We start from the raw sequence: 17,052 nt of genomic DNA on the forward strand, positions 1-17,052 counted from the left end.
TGGCTGTATGAGTGAGCAGAGTCAAAAATAACAACCACGACTTACGCAAAATACACAGTAGATAATTCTGAAGAGATCAGGGACCAGAAAATAAAAGAAAAAGGGCAAAGAAAAAGAAAAAGAAATTTTAAAAAAATGGAGGAAGGGGAATGGTGGGAGAGAGAATATAATCTCACAGAGTGGACCAAGAGAATATAATCTCACCAAAGTGGTGATCCACTTTGTTCTGAGTGTATTTTGCTTTGTATGTTTTAAGGTACTAAATTCCAAAATTATTTTAAAAAGCATATATATATATATATATACACACACAAAAATAAAATTGAATATGGTGAAAGAAACCAAAAATGAAGAATATATCTAAAACATGTAATTGTAAAATATTAAAGTCAAAAAAAGAAAAAAAAACTTAAAAAGGAAGAGTTGATAAAATATTATAGTCAAGACAGGAAAAAGAAATAATATTGGAGAATTTTAACCTGAAAGATAAATGAATCATAAGAAAGAAACCTCTAGTTCTATATACTATTTTCCCCCATCTTGGACCTTTCCAGTGCTGCTTGGTCAGTACACTTGATGTTTCCTTATTCTTCTAGTAGTCTTCTAGGGAAGGGTCCTGCTATACTGATTCTCAGGTGTCTGTATCTGGGCAGGGTTGCACTGCCCCTTGCCAGGTGGTTGGGCTTAGTGTAAACTGTTTGCCAGGGAAAGTCTTTGTTCCCTGGAGGCTTTCCACACCTCTTGCAAGATATAGTCATTTTTCTATATGTAGAATTCTAGGCATTCTTTCTTTACATCTCAGCTTGAATTCATAGATATACAGGATGGTTTGAAAGTTATCTAGCTAAATTTGGGGGAACAGATGAAATGAGGACCCCCTACTCCTCTGCCATCTTGCTTCCCTATATGTGTTTTTAAAATCACATTTTAGATGAATATTTTAAGTGAGAAAACATTTATTAGGAAATAATAGATCAAAAATATTATGTATAGAATGATGTCAATTTTGAGGGTAAACATAGTGTGTGGTTTAAAAATAGAATAATATACACCAAAATTTTTATAGTGGGATTATGGGTGTTTTAAAATAATTTCTAAAATACATATATCTGTAGTATCCAGTAAACAGAAAAATGAATCTTTTTTTTCAAATAGCAACATGTAAGATAAAGTTTCTGACAGGCTCCTTAAGGGTTTTAGAATTTAGTTATAGTATTTCTTATGAATATGTATACTTATACATTTTAATCATTTGTTTTCTCTAGTAGTTTCTTTTAAGTATGCTAGTTTTTGTTAAAGATATTAGTTCTTGTTTTTTCCAAAGCTCTGTTAATTTATATTTTCAGTCCACAAATACTGAATTTGAATGTTATTTTGCAAAGAGTATGAAGTGATTGGTTATTTTGAAATGGAGGAAGATATACCTCAATATCAGCCTTTTCATAGAATTTCCTTTCACCACTTTGGTCAAGAGGAGGGGCAGTAAATTTTTGAGTAGGAGTACCATTAAAGACAATCATTTCGGCTCTCTCTCTTACAGCAGCCCCTCAGGTACGTAAGGGAATCCAGGATTGGAAAAGCCAACTTCTTCCATATCTTTTTTGGATCATCTTTCTCTGCCTGTATCCCAGCAGGGCATAGACACAGGTAACATCTACTTTTGTGCCCCCAAATCTTTGTTATCTGAGTATCCTACTAGTCTCACTTATAAAGAGATTCTAGGAAAACAATATTCTAGGAAGTAGATATTTTGTTACAAATGGCTTGGCGTAAATATGGGGATTAATAGAAAAGCATTTTGTATTGATTACATTCGAACTGTATTAACTCTAAAGGATGTGAAAACTGCAGTGCAACATTCAGGGAAAGTTATTTTTTTTCTCAATAGATTTCTCAAAAGATTTTTACTTTGTGTTGTATGACTTACATATTATCTGTCTTAAAGGATTTTATAATAGAAAAGACTCCTTTTCCTTAGGTAATTAGGGAAGATTGTAGGTAAGCTTAAAACATTTTGTAAAATTAACAAAAAAATTTAGGGAGAATAGTTACATTTGCAATTTGTTTTCTTTATCTTCTGTTTCTCAGATATTATCTTTTCATACTGATTAATGTAAAAGTGAAGGTAAATTTTAAAGATTTACTATTTAATAATTTCTTTTTATATTGATATCCATTCAGAGATGGAATCCTTTATGGATATTAACAAATGACTACCTACTGATAAATTTTATTTTCACAGAGGCTTCTCTGGCAACATTATACACTAAAAATTATTTCTAAAATTCAAATATACATGGTATCATTACGGGTTACAAATACAGATGTTTTAGCTCCAACTGAGAGATTTTTATTCAGCATATCTTGCATGGAGCACTGGAATCTGTGTTGTTGACCAATCTGCGACGTTAACCTCTAATTCTTTTATAGATGGTGTACGGGTTGTACTTTGGGAAACACTCTGCTAGAGTTATGTCATAATTGAAAAGAATACAAAAACTTTTAAATATTTATATGTAGATCTGAACATGTGCAGTAAAGCTTTTAAAACCAGGATACTTATATTTTATAATATAAATCAGTATTTATATTAATATAAAATTTATAATTTTATTTATATAAAAATTTATATATTTATAAATTTTCAACAAAATTTTTGTTGTTTGAATTGATAATTTTAAAAGTGTCTCAGTGATTTATACTGGTGCCAGATTTGCCCAACATTTGTATACGTATGTTCAACATTTTGAACTAAGTTGGCTGGGTGAATAGGACCCAGCCTATTCAATCCATTGAGATATTAAAAAATTATTTCTATATTTTCTAATAATCATGGAAAAAATCACTAGGAACATAAATGAGTTTAACAGAAAGATTGAAAGGTTTCCCGTTTCTTATATAAATCAGGGTTAGTCTACATACTTTAGGCATTTGAAGGAGTTAAACACACATTCACACATACAGATACACACACATGCTTCTAGACTTGTCCCTGGTATGTTTCTACTGCTTGACATTTTAATTTTTCTTTTTTCAGAAGTCATCCCATTGTGAGGTTTTAATGCCAAGCATATTTCCCTTCTTACTGTAAAGATGAGCAATGAGAAAGTAATTTATTCTTCCCTGAGATTTCTTCAGTCTCCAGAGTCACAAAATAGATTAAGGGCAGATACGACTCAAAGCCCTGGGAAAAAGGATGGCAAAGGTATATGTCTTAAGCATCTATTATGGATTGTCAGACTTTGATGTTTCAAAAAAAGTTCCTGTCTGTCTTTCAGGTTCTTAAATGGTAATAATAAGCCATAATGGTGTAGAGTAGGAGAACAAGCCTCTTTGTGTGTGTGTGTGTGTGTGTGTGTGTGTGTGTGTGTGAAAATGGAGAAATTAACAAATTCTTTAAATTTGCAAGGCCAATAAAAATTTTTAATTAAATTTGGTAAAGAGGAATCCATGAGGCCTTTAGAAATAAAGGACAGATTAGAGTCTCAAGAAAACACTGAATTTCCTAGAGAAATAAAAGTCTTAGAGAATTCTTGAAAAATGAAAATATTTATTAGAAACAATGTTTTAATTCAGACAAAAAATTTCAAGTGTCTTAATTATTTACCAATCCTTAACTTGCAATGACGAAATAGAAAATTATTCAAAAGGAGCATTCACTCTGTTGTCTTTTCTATTCTAGCTTTCTACCTTCAAATATTGTCACAACCTCTAAATTGAGAATAACATTTATTGTCTTAATTTAGTGACAGTCAAAAATAGAATTTTCAGGTGCAAGACTTCAAAAGTATGAGGATAAATGTAATATTGGCTAGGGAAAAATAGGATTGATGGAAAAGAAAGGAAAATTGATTTCTATTAATTCTTTTAAGGATGGACTTCAGTTACATTTCCAGCCTCACAATACCCACTATTGACTACCAATTCCTCAAGAATTTTGACTGCTTTTTCCTTCTTCTTCATGATGAGTTGTAATCACAGGGAAGAGTAAACACATCAGTGTAAATTATTATAAATGAGTATTATGTTTATTCTCATTTGTGCTTTTTTTTTAAAAAAAAAGTTGGTTGAATTCTTTTTTGAGTTATAGTTGATTCACAATGTACACAAATTTCAAGTGTACAGCGTAGTGATTGGACAATTCTATTATGCCATCTGTGCTTTAGTAGGGGAAGTTCTTTTAAAATCCTAAAGGACTGTTCTTGTGTAGATTTCTACAGTGGGTGTGTATCAGTCAGAAATGTGAGACTTTAAAACTGTGATTACTAGGTTGCAAATTTATATCAATTTGTATGATTTTTTTTGTAAAAATTTAGAGAAGATTGTCTCTTTGTTTCAAATGGCATCTCAGGTTAAGGTTAGTAGTAGACTAGGCTCTATTCCTGATGATTTTCTTTCTTTACTTAAAGGGTTTCCAGTGCCAAGACATCTCATTGTAGTGATTCTTGGGATCCTGTGTTTACTACTACTGATCATTGTTGCCGTGTTGGGGACAAAGAGTAAGTAATTAAAATACATGCTTCAAGTTTGAGTAATAGCAGTGATCACTAGTTGTGCAAATATTAACCTCGCTCCATTTTTTGTTCCCTGGCTATCATCAGGGAATGTCCCAGACATGTCATGGTGTCACCTTCATTTTACTTGCCTATTCCAATGACTCTGTACTTTAATGAGCTGTCTCGTTCTGTATAATACATGATAACATTCCTTCAGGTACAGGACTTAGTCATTTAATGCCTTCTGAGTTTAGATCATTGTGAATCTTACATACACATTCTTTGAGAAACAACTTTTCAAAAGAAATTATGAAGTTCTCTTGATTTTTTTCCAAGTATGTAATGTGAATATAGTTTAGTAAAAAGATTGATTCTATTTGTGGATCTTAGATGAAGATGAATTCAACTTTTATCTTTTATTTGAATTTCTTGACATCTTTAGAGAAAATCACTAACGTGTGACACTAAGATAAATGTACATATTTAAGCATTCCTCTGTTTTCTCCTGTGGATATTTGATCTACTCCAATAGCAATGATACTATTATTTCATGTTTCTTAGTACAGATTTTCATACTTAGAAGATGTATTGCTAAGTGTTGACTCATTTTTACTCTGGTACCTATTTATAAATAATGTCCTAACTATTAAAAAGAAGCTGAACTGAATGCTAAGGTGTTACCATCATAATTTTATTCAGTCACCTTATTTTATTTAATCTACAGGTAAGTTGTTTATTTTTTGGGGGGGATTTTTTTAATTGGAGTTCAATTTGCCAACATATGGCATAACACCCAGTGCTCATTCCATCAAGTGCCCCCCTCAGTGCCCGTCACCCAGTCACCCCCAACCCCCGCCCACCTCCCTTTCTACCACCCCTTGTTCGTTTCCCAGAGTTAGGAGTCTCTCATGTTCTATCTCCCTCTCTGATATTTCCTGCTCATTTTTTCCTCCTTTCCCCTTTATTCCCTTTCACTATTTTTCATATTCCCCATATGAATGAGACCATATAATGTTTGTTCTTCTCCGATTGAAGGTAAGTTGTTTATAGTGTGGGGTTTGCTGTTTCCATTTCTATGGTCGGTTTATAGAGGTGTTACTTTCTAAATGTCACAATAACCATTTAAGGTAATGGAAGGGGTTGGTTGTCAAAGTGAGACTTTTTATTTTGTCTTAAATTTTAACATTGAAGCATTATGAGCACTCTTGTATTATATCTGTGATATTTATTTTAGTTTTTCAGTTTATTCAAGAAAACCATCACCTGGGGGAAATGATAGGAAACCTGACTCAAGAGTACCACATTTTGCAAAATGACAGCTACTTAAAGGACCAACTTTTGACAAATAAGAGTTTAGAATATAACATTCTCAAAAATGAAATGCTTCAGCAGAAAAAGGAACAGGATTTATTCTTTACAAATAGGACGTTTCAGAGCAAAAATAAAGGTATGAAGAGAATCTTGAATGAAAGATTGCATGATTTACTATTATTTCTTCACCTTCCGGAAGCTTTGAGGCCTAATAGGCAGGCTTATGGTATATGCTAGTGATCAGGTCTACTAGACACCTTTTAATTTTTTTTTTAAATATTTTATTTACTTATTCGTGAGAGACAGAGAGAGAGAGAGAGAGAGAGAGAAGCAGAGACATAGGCAAAGGGAGAAGCAGGCTCCATGCAGGGAGCCTGATGTGGGACTCCATCCCGGATCTGGGGATCACACCCTGAGCTAAAGGCAGACGCTCAACTCCTAGGCCACCCAGGTGTCCTGACACCTTTTCATTTGTATATCATAGATGTAAGATGAGTATTTGTGTTTGCCTGTGTCAGATGTGAGACTGGGACCCCAGGATCTGTGTTCAGATTAGTGGCAGTTCCTGCATTCCTACTGCTCCCAGAAGGTAAAATAGTTTGTCAGCTTCCTAGAAAATGTGGATCATTTTGGTTATGTGAGCAAATTAGACACTCACTTTGTTGCTGACAAGAATATGGAGGCTGTTAGTAAAAATATACTCAGCCTAAAATGGGCACAAGCCTTTGATTTGGAGGCTTCTGTAAAGATAATTGAATGTGTATTTCCATTCTGCCTTGACCTCAGATATTTAGTCTATATGCTCTCTGCAGTACTTCTGCAAGTTTTGCCCAAGTGTCAATGTTTGTGAACTCTTTGTAATAAAACCATTAAAAACATCCAAGAGATAAGATATTAAATCTCATATAATAAAATCTGTTATTATGCAAATTGTGGAATGAATTGACCTGGTTAATCTATAACTATTAAATATTTGTATAGGTTTGGAGTTTACAAAAAGATTTTGCATATTTAATATCATTTAGATATGGTAGGAATTTATCTTCTCTGTTATGAAAGAATCAATAGTATTCTAAAAATTTGGTACTTTTTAAAATAAATGAGGAAAAGAAAAAATTCCAAAGAATAATGCTTCTTTTATTTAGAAGGCATTCCAGAATCTTTTTAAAAATTTACTTTTATTATTTAAAAATCAACTTTATAGAGATTAACTAACATATAAAAATTGCATATATTTCATGTATATATTTGACAAGTTTGGATATATGCATATGTCAGTAAAATCATTCACAATTAGAATAATAGACATATCCATTACTTCCGAAAGTTTTCCTTTTTCTCTTTTTTGGGGGCTGGTTAAGAATACTTAACATGAGATCCAACTTTTTAACAAGTTTTTTTTAAGTTCACAAGTATTCTTAACTATAGGCACTATGTCATACAGCAAATCTGTAGAACTTACTCATTTTGCATTACTGAAGCTATCTACCCATTGAACAGAAAAGCTCCTTATTCCCCCCTGCCCCAGCCACTGGCAACCACCTTCCACTTTCTGTTTCTCCAAAGTTATTTTTTGCATCTCATATAAGTGGAATCCTACAGTATTTGTCCTTCTGTGATTGGTTTATTTCACTTAATGTAATATCCTGTTACGTTTGGTAGGATTTCCTTTTTAAAGATGAATAGTATTCTATTGTATGTATATACCACATTTTCTTTATCCTTTCATCTATCGTGGATATTTGGGTTGTTTCCATATCTTGGTTATTGTGAATAATGCAGCAATTGACATGGGAGATATTTCTTGGTATTCCAGAATCTTAATGACCTGAAAGTTATCATTATTGACAGCTATTAACTTTTTTTTAGTTATGGAGGGCTGAAAAATACATTGCTCTATTTAACAGAATACCACATAATGTTTCACCTTATATGTTGTAGGCAAACTCCATGAAAACCACCAGTCCTGTCATAGAATAAAGTATTATTATTTCACTTCTAAAAGTGAAAAATGGATTGGATGTAAAAAGACATGCCAAAGTTGTAATTCATCTCTTTTGAAGATAAGTGATGAAGATGAACTGGTATTGTGGACTGTTACATTCACTTTTATTTTTCTGGACTATGTCTTTCATGCTGGGACCCAAGATATTAAGAACAGGGAGAGTCCAGAAAGAGGGAGCTTCAGTTATTCTCTGTGTTGTGTCTGTTGAGTGATTAAAAATTTGTAGTTAAGAAAGTTGGGTTCTGGAAAACCCTGCCTACCGATAGGCATATATGATCTTGCTACTTACCAAGCATTCAATATATATTATCTGTCATGATGACCATGATTATTTTGAAAATGGAAATCCCCTTGAAGATTCGGTTTGGGTCTTTGCATTCATTTCCTTTTCTAGGGTGTGTGTAGGTAAGCTCCCTGAAAAGCATAACTCTCCTTTGATGGAGTCCTTAACCCTTTGTTATTTATAGCCTGGATGCAGTGGCTATTTATCCTTACAAAATGGCAACCAAAAACTTGGAGGCAACTTAATCCAGAAGGTGCTATTAGGAATCCAGGAGCCAGATTGCCTGGGATCAGGCAAATCCAGTTCTGCCACTTACTAGCTGAGTGACCTTGGGTGAATTACTTACCCTCTGGGTCTCAGTCTTTCCATCTGCAGTATGAACATAATCATGAGGAACCTAAAAGTGATGATTATTTATTATTTTTTAAAATTTATTATTTATTGGTGTTCAATTTGTCAACATATAGCATAACACCCAGTGCTCAAGTAATGATTACTTTACAAATTAGCCTCATAGTGATTTTCATTGCATCTTTAGGTAATATTTTCTTGATCCATATTCTAATATATTGTATCAAGATGTATATCTTTCAAAACAGAATTATAAAAAGAGAAAATTAAGTGACAACAATATCAAAATTATCTTTTAAATTTATAACCAGTAAAAACTATCCACACACACACATTTTTTTTTTTTACAGAGAAATGTTTTTAAAGATCTGAAACCTCTATTTATCACTTAGGAAAGCAACACAAAGTTTATATGCAAATCTAATAGATGTTTTAAATCACAACATAAAAGAATTTATGAGAGCAAGTCATATAATAATGTTTGTTGCAGTAAAACATACTTATATTTAAACCTATATTTTGAAATACATTAACCATTTAATCAGACATTATATAAAATGTCACTTTGATATATTACATTTTTGACACTACATATTTCCAAATCCTACCCCTCTTCCCTTCACTCCTTCTAACTAGTAAATTACAGCAAACCTTTCTCTTAAGAGGCTGAAGGCTCTGATATACAACTTCCCACATATGCTTGTTGTAAAGATTCATTTTTCAGTTAAGAATATGAAATGATCACTTTTAACATCCTTAAATATTTTTCTGGAGCATGATTTTGAGTAGTTTCAAGTGTCATACATTATTTTATGTTTTTTTGTTAGATATTTAGATTTAAAATTTTTTATGTTTTAAATAATCCATGAGACAGATGGGCATTTTTAACATTAAGTAAATAAACTACAAGGAAAAAAAAACTACTTTGGAAAATACAAGCAAGGGGCTGGAGGAGAGAGAGCGTCTTCTAGGAAGTAGAGATGAAGGATGGTATGGAGAGTGCAGAGTACTGGCCATAGAAAGAACTGTGGCCTTAACCTTCCTTCTTTGCATTCATCTAACAGATGAGACTAGCCACATGAAATGTTTTATTTCCTTTACAGACCTTCATTCAAGCACAAACTTATAAGAAAAACTACTGGATTGGATTATTATATGATATAAAGGAAGAAAAATGGAAATGGGTTAACACTGACCTACCTTTTGGGATGTAAGTGTCTGGAATGCATTGGAGCTCCAACAGTGGTGTTGAGATTGGGAAGATTGTGTCTAAAAATATCTTTTCTTATTTCACATGGTTTTCACACAGAGGTCATTGGTAAGAGTAAGTAGAATGATTAAGAAAATGTTTTGGAACTGGAGGGTATTATGCTGAGTGAAGTAAGTCAGTCGGAGAAAGACAAACATTATATGTTCTCATTCATTTGGGGAATATAAATAATAGTGAAAGGGAATATAAGGGAAGGGAGAAGAAATGTGTGGGAAATATCAGAAAGGGAGACAGAACGTAAAGACTGCTAACTCTGGGAAACGAACTAGGGGTGGTAGAAGGGGAGGAGGGCGGGGGGTGGGAGTGAATGGGTGACGGGCACTGGGGGTTATTCTGTATGTTAGTAAATTGAACACCAATAAAAAATAAATTAAAAAAAAAAACAACAAAAAAACAAAAAAAAACAAAGTAAAAAAAAAGAAAATGTTTTGGGAAGTATAATGAAAAAAGATGAGAAATGTCATAGAGATATTAACAAAATTATTATGGTAAACACATGCTCAGACAATGCATTATGAGGTACACAAAATCATAAAGTAATATGAAGTGATTGTATCATCGTGACTCAGCTAGTTATCCCTCCCACAATCACAAATGAGTATTTTGAGGATCCCCCAACCAAATTCATCTGAAACTCCTTTATATTGGGTCTCTGACTAACAATGGTTTGACTTACAATTTTTCTACTTTACAATGGTGTGAAAGAAATATGGATTCAGTAGAAACTGTACTTTAATTTTTAATTTGATCTTTGCCTTGCCAAAAGAAAATCTGCTAGTGATGAAGTTATAACATTTCCATATTCTAGACCTTTAGGCAATGGACTAAAAAACGATAAATTATGTTATTGTAAGCTTCAGAATGAAACAGTTGATGCTGTGTTTTCTGTTCTACAGTAATTTTACCTTCATGGGTTTTTCTGGAAGAGGACAATGTGCATTTTTGAGCTCAACAAGAGTAACAAATATTGATTGCTCTAATTCATACCATTGTATCTGTGAGAAGAGAATTGATAATGTTTTGTCTACCTCCTTCCAAAGATACAAGAAGAAAAGGTGAAATGGAATTTTGTCATTTTTTTGTTCATTTGTTTCTGTGATAATTTGTGATTATTTATGAAGTAATGTTTCTGATAGTAGGAATTAGTTTGCTGTGATGAGCTGACAAAAGAAGAAATCATAATTTTGGACTATGATTTAAGAGATCAGATGTCATCTGTCTTCTTGAGGAAGAGGGCATGATTTTTTTCTTTGAAGAGCAGTTTCCCCTTTCTTTAATGGCCCTGAGAAATTCTCTCTTTCTCTTTCCCTGAACCACCCATAGAACTAATTGGACACCTCTTGATAGCCTGGTTTTTGTCCTTGTTAATAGCTTGGGTCTTTTCCTGATTAATAGGATAAATCATTCCAATAGCCTCTGGGTGTGAGAGATGGCATAATTAAGAACTAAAAAATAGCTATCTTGCCACCCTTCTCATAAAAATAATCAACTCTAATTAAAATGTTTTTACTTTGCTATAATTTCATACTTCCTGAGTGGTTGAAACAATAGTGTAAAAACTCTCATATAACCTTGACAGGTAGTTACCATTTGTTAATATTTTATCTGTGCTTTACAGTTCTCCTCTCTCTCTCTTCCCCACTCTCTTGCTGTTCCATTTGATAATAAATTGGGGACATTATGTCCTATTGTCTAAACATTTTATAAGAACAATTACTTTGTCTTGTATAACCATAGCAAAAAGGTCAAAATCAGGAAATTTAACATTGAGAAAGTACTGTAATTTCATCGATAGCCCATATTTGAATTTTTTCAACTGAGAAATTTCTTTGGTTTCTTTTAATCTGGGAGAATTCCTCAGGTTTATTTGTCTTTCTTGACCTTGACATTTTATTTATTTTTTAAAAGATTTTATCTATTTATTTCGAGAGAGAACATGTGAGCAGGGGGAGAAGCATAGGGAGAGAAGAGAGAAAATCTAAAGCAGAGTCCATGTCACGCGTGGAGCCCTCCCTGAGGCTTGGTCTCATGACTCTGAGATCGTGACACGAGGCAAAAACAATAGTTGATCACTTAACCAACTAAGCCACCCAGGTGCCCCTTGACCTTGAATTTTAAAAAATTAATTTTTTTGAGTCCTTCTTTCATGCAAGAAAATTCTTCCATTTTAAGTCATGAAGTCAATGGATTTTTACCAACTGTATACACCTCGTTTTTTTTTTTTTTTAGATTTTATTTATTTATTCATAGAGAGGCAGAGACATAGGCAGAGGGAGAAGCAGGCTCCATGCAGGGAGCCTGTATACACCTCTTAAACGTCATTAGGTCAAGACAGAATATTTGTATCACCTGCAAAAATTCCTTTCCTCCCCTTCACTATCCGCTCGGCCCAGGCAATCAGTGCTACCTTTTCTGTCTCTATGAATTAGTTTTGCCTCATATAGAATTTCATAATCATGTACTCTTGTATCTGACTTCTTTTGCTCAGTATGTTTTTTAAAATTAATCTATGTTCTTTCATGTATCACTAGTTCATTCCTTTTGTTGCTGAGGTATATCCCATTGTATGTATATGCCACAATTTCTTCATCTCTCTAAGGACTTATAATGTATTTCCTATTTTTGGCTATTATGAATAAACCTGTCATGAATACTGATGTGCAAGTTTATGTGTGGACATGTGTTTTCATTCCTTTTTTTAAATTAGATACCTAGGAGTTTGATCGTTGAGTCCTATGGTAAATGCATGTTTAATTTGATAAGAAACTTCTACCTTGTTTTCCAGTGTGGTTGCAACATTTATATTCCCAGTAGCAACACACAAGAGTTCCAGTTGCTCCTATCATTGCTCATACTTGATATTGTCAGTCTTTTGAACTTTCACCAGTATGGTAGTGGGTGTGCAATGATATTTTATTGTGTTTTTAAATTTGCATTTCCTTGAAGACTAATAATATTGAACATCTTCTCATGTGTTTTTTGACCATTTGTATGTCTTCTTTTGGGAAGTGTTTGTTTAGGTTTTGTGCTTTGAAGTGTCTATTAAATCTTTTTATTTTTTAAAAAGGATTTATTTATTTGATAGAAAGAGCAAGAGAACACAAGCTGGGGGAGCTGCAGAGGGAGAAGGAGGGGAAGAACCCGGCTCCTCCCTGAGCAGGGAGCTTGGCCCCAAGATGTTGAGATCATGACCTGAGCCAATGGCAGATGCTTAACTGACTGAACCATCCAAGCACCCCTGTTCAATCTTTTTTTAAATTGGGTTTATCTGTCTTCTTACTGAGCTGTACGTGTTCTTAAATAAATAAATAAGTAAATAAATAAATCTTAAAAATAGACTGTAGAAAGGCTTACTTCTTCCGTTCCTTTTTTTTTTTTTTTTTTCCCCTCTTCCTTTATTGTACTGGTTACGACCTCTGGTACAATGTTGAAGAGATTGATGATAGTACTCATCCATGTCTTGTTCCCCATGTTACAAAAATGTTTAGTTCTTCTGTCTTATATGTGAGGTCTGCTGCAGTTTTTATGGAGACCCTCTTTATCTTGTTGAAGAAATTTCCTTCTATTCTTGTTGATTGAGATTTTTATCATGAATGGGAGTTAGATTTTGTTATATAATTTTTCTGCATCTCTTGAGATGTTTCTATAGATACTTTCTTATAGTTATAGTATGGTAGATGGTATTAATTGATTTTTTCCATGTTAAACAATCTTATACTTCTTGGATAATTCCCATGTGGTCATGTTGTATTTATCACTATTTTTTATATATTGGTAGATTTGTTTGGGTAATATTTGTTAAAAACTGTGTACTAATATTCATGATGGATATTGACTTGTTATTTATTTATTTTTTAAAAAACATTTATTTATTTGTTTGAGAGAGACAGAGAGAGAGAGAGACAGAGAGAGCGCGAGCATGTGTGAGTAGGGAGAGGGGCAGAGCAAGAGGAAAAGATTGGTTCCCCCCTGAGCCAGAAGCCCTATATGAGGCTCCATTTCGTGACCCTGAGATCATGACCTAAGCCAAAATCACTAGTCAGACTCTTAACACACTGAGCCACCCAGGTGCCCCTCCTTTTTTAAATATCTTTTTTTGTTTATGATATTGGAGAAATACTGGCCTTGTGTATTCATTTGAGATGTTTCTGAAATGTGGGCGACCACGAACTAGCTGGAGTAACTGAACCAAACCAGGCCCGTACTTGCGTCCCTCATTCACTCAAAAGGCTCGAGAGCCTAAAGGGTGAATAGTTGGTAGACGCTTGAGAATGGGCTTGAGCAATGGTTCTCAGGGCTCGCTTGTACGTGGTCGCCCACATAACACAATAGATACAACTTATTCTGACCTGGGCATAAATGTAAATAAGACTCTGTCTGTCCTTGCTGGTCTGTTTACCATACCTAATATTCCTTTGAAGTGTGCACATCTGGAGCAACAAGCTTATCTATTTACCAAGGTCTTCTGTCACCTGTGAGTCTGTCTTGCATGCTGAGAAAGGGGAACTTTGGAGGGTTTCACAAACCTGCTAAAAATAAACACCTTCTTGGCTTTGTTTTGCTCATGCTATAAAATGTTGTAAAACCTTGAATAAAGCTGGCACTGCTTGGACATCATCCACTGTGTCCCTCCTGTCCCCATCTCTTTACTTTTCTTTTATTTTCCTCATCCCCTTATCCTCGGGACCCTGATCATGTTGCCGCAGCACGCTCAATACTGAATATCTATTTTTGGGGTAGGATTTTAGTTTTCATTCCTTAAATGTTTTTTAAAATGTCCTGGAGAAATAATCTTTGTTCAAGTTTTCTTGGGAGATGATATTTCATTAGGAATACCATTTCTTTAACAGAGGCTCTTTAGTCATTATGTTTCTTGTCAGTTTTGATCATCTTTACCTTTCAAGAAATTTGTTAATTTTGTCTAAATCACCAAATGTGTCATTTTCTTGTTTCTCACAGTCATATTAGTTTCCTAGGGTTGTTGTGACAAAATGTCACAAATTTGGCAGCTTAAAGCCATCACAATTTATTCTCTCACTGTTTCAGAAAACAAATGTCCAAAACCAAGGTGTCAGTATGCTTCCTTTGAGACTTGGGGTGGTATCTTTCCTTGCTTCTTCCTGGCTTTTCACGGTGGCCAGTGATTCATGGCATTACTTGGCTTGCAGCTTTGTGTCTCACTACCTGCTTCTGTTATCACATGAATTCTCCATGTGCATCTCTGACTTTACATACAGTTTCCTCTTCTTGTAAGGATGCCAGCCATACTGCAGTAGAGCCCTCTAATGTCCTCATTCCAACTTGACTACACCTACAGAGACCTTACTTCCAAATAAGGTCATATTCACTGATGTAGGGGTTAGGACTTAAGCATATCTATTCAGAGGATACAATTTAACCCATAAGAGTAGTATTCCCTTATTATCTATTTACTGTATGTAGGATCTATAATTCCTGTCATTTCTTTTCTGATAGTGTTTGTGTTTCTGATATCGTTGTTATTTGTGTTTTTCTGTTTTTATCAGTCTAGCCTTTATGTCAATTTTATTAATCTTGCCAATAAACCAGATTTTTGTTCCATTGATTTATATTTGTCTATTTTCCGTCTTATTTATTTCATCTTTTATCTTTATTATTTTCTCTCTTCTACTTAATTTTGGCTGACTGCTTTTATTTTCCTGGCTTCTTAACTGAAACCTTTTTTTAAAAAAGATTTTACTTATTTCAGAGAGAGAGAGAGAAAGAGAGAGCATGAGCAGGGAAGGGCCAGAAGGAGAAGAATAAGCCGCTCCTCACTGAAGAGGCAGCTCTTCACAGAACATGTTTAGGAATGGATGTAAATGTTACATTAATGTAGGAAGTTTATTCTTGTTTGCATAACACATTGCTAATGAGGAAACACACAGAGCACATATCATGTAATGTGGTATTTTGAAGAGATAATAGTAAACCCTTATTATATAACTGTGTTTATGTTTCCAGACATGGTGGTAATGTTGTACATGTAATATAACATATATTTTATAGTATAATTTAAATATTTGACCATTATTCTTTTATTGAAAGAAAATAAACATTGCGCTATTTTCTGCCCAGCAATTTAAGAAAGTAAAACCATAAGAGTAATTATAAAAGGACAATATTTCATGATTAAAATCATCATAATAATCTTTTCTCTACTTAGGTAATTTTTCTTCTCTCCCATTTTCCTATAGCCTGAATTTGTAAGTTTTTCTAAGCAGAGAATTCTCTTGTCTGTTTTCTTTAACTGTCTGGCCTGATGGGGGTGCTGTCAGAACTTTCTTGTCCTCTTAGTTCTTCCTGGATTTCCTGTGCTGTCATGCAAACATCAGGGAAAGATGAGAGCTCTGTATGCAAACGACATGCAAACTGATTACAGAGATTGCCAGCTAACTAGCTCATGATTTTGACCAAATTATATCCCATTTCCCTTTCTCATTTTTATGTCTCTTTCTTCCTTCCTTTCTTTTATTACCTTATCATTAAATTATTATTTTTTTCCTCCAGTTACTAGTCAAAAATACTGAGTAATACTTGTTTTTGGCTCTGTGCCCCAGGTGAAGAGAGGAGCAAGGGTCTTTTAAGAAAAATTTAAATATAGGGAAGAATTATGATGAGAACAGAAACTTTCAGGATGCCTCTGAATGTTGAGATCCCCTGTCCTACTGCTAGGGAATATTGTCAGTTGTCCTGCACCTCAGATCTTTTCTTTCTGTTCAGACTATAGGAGGGAAAGTGAATCGCTTTCACCACTATTTCTGACCAAACTGTGGTACTTTCCAATCATGTCAGAGGTGTGATCAGCCGCTGTTGCTAGAGATTTTGTTGACATCCTTAATTCTGCCTGATGGCGATTAATATTTGAAATTCAAAAGCAGGGGAATAAACTCAGGACAATAAAATTTTAGGGGAAGACAATGAGTTACCACCTCACACCAGGCACCAAAGGCAATTATTTAGATTATTTTGCTTTTACAGTTTGCCTTTTATTAATTCATTTGTTTATTTTATTTTATTTTTTTACTGATGACTGCTATAGGTAAACTAGCAGAGGGTAACAATACCCAAGTAACACAGAGAAGGTTTTTCTTTATTCCCTATAATCTGTGGTATATAGTTCCCAGCTCCTTTTCTGAAAGGTAAAAGTACCTCTTGATCTGTTACTTCTACATTTATTTGGGGGAATAAGTAGTAAGTAAATAAAACATTTGTTGATATCTGGTTCAATCTTGTGTTAGCCTTAGCCTAGGGTAGCAGAGACTATTGGCCTATCCATGAGCCACTGTAAATCATCTTCCTTCCTGTCATTCTCATA

At 33.8% G+C, this 17,052-nt stretch overlaps 1 protein-coding gene across 2 annotated transcripts; it reads left to right on the forward strand.

Moving 5' to 3' along the window:
• Positions 1 to 1,253: 1,253 nt before the first annotated feature.
• LOC140617490 (killer cell lectin-like receptor 2) lies at positions 1,254 to 12,994 on the forward strand. Of its 2 annotated transcripts, XM_072799013.1 has the most exons (8): positions 1,254 to 1,647; positions 3,038 to 3,205; positions 4,410 to 4,499; positions 5,731 to 5,943; positions 7,749 to 7,891; positions 9,550 to 9,656; positions 10,613 to 10,771; positions 12,802 to 12,994. In XM_072799013.1, exons 2-8 carry the CDS (start codon positions 3,094 to 3,096, stop codon positions 12,905 to 12,907), a joined length of 930 nt encoding a protein of 309 aa, XP_072655114.1. In that variant the 5' UTR covers positions 1,254 to 1,647; positions 3,038 to 3,093; the 3' UTR covers positions 12,908 to 12,994. The 2 variants fall into 2 exon arrangements, with proteins under 2 accessions (XP_072655114.1, XP_072655115.1); XM_072799014.1 differs by lacking the exon at positions 12,802 to 12,994 and having other exon boundaries at positions 10,613 to 12,373.
• Positions 12,995 to 17,052: the final 4,058 nt, after the last annotated feature.

The sequence above is a fragment of the Canis lupus genome, chromosome 25, assembly GCF_048164855.1.
Source record: "Canis lupus baileyi chromosome 25, mCanLup2.hap1, whole genome shotgun sequence".
Classification (NCBI taxonomy): domain Eukaryota; kingdom Metazoa; phylum Chordata; class Mammalia; order Carnivora; family Canidae; genus Canis; species Canis lupus.

Bases quoted from the DNA above. Each gene is read 5' to 3' on its own strand.
- LOC140617490 (XM_072799013.1), top strand. From the start codon at position 3,094: ATGAGCAATGAGAAAGTAATTTATTCTTCCCTGAGATTTCTTCAGTCT. The intron at 3,206-4,409 runs GTATATGTCTTA...CTTTACTTAAAG, and splicing joins TGGGAAAAAGGATGGCAAAG to GGTTTCCAGTGCCAAGACAT. The intron at 4,500-5,730 runs GTAAGTAATTAA...TATTTATTTTAG, and splicing joins TGCCGTGTTGGGGACAAAGA to TTTTTCAGTTTATTCAAGAA.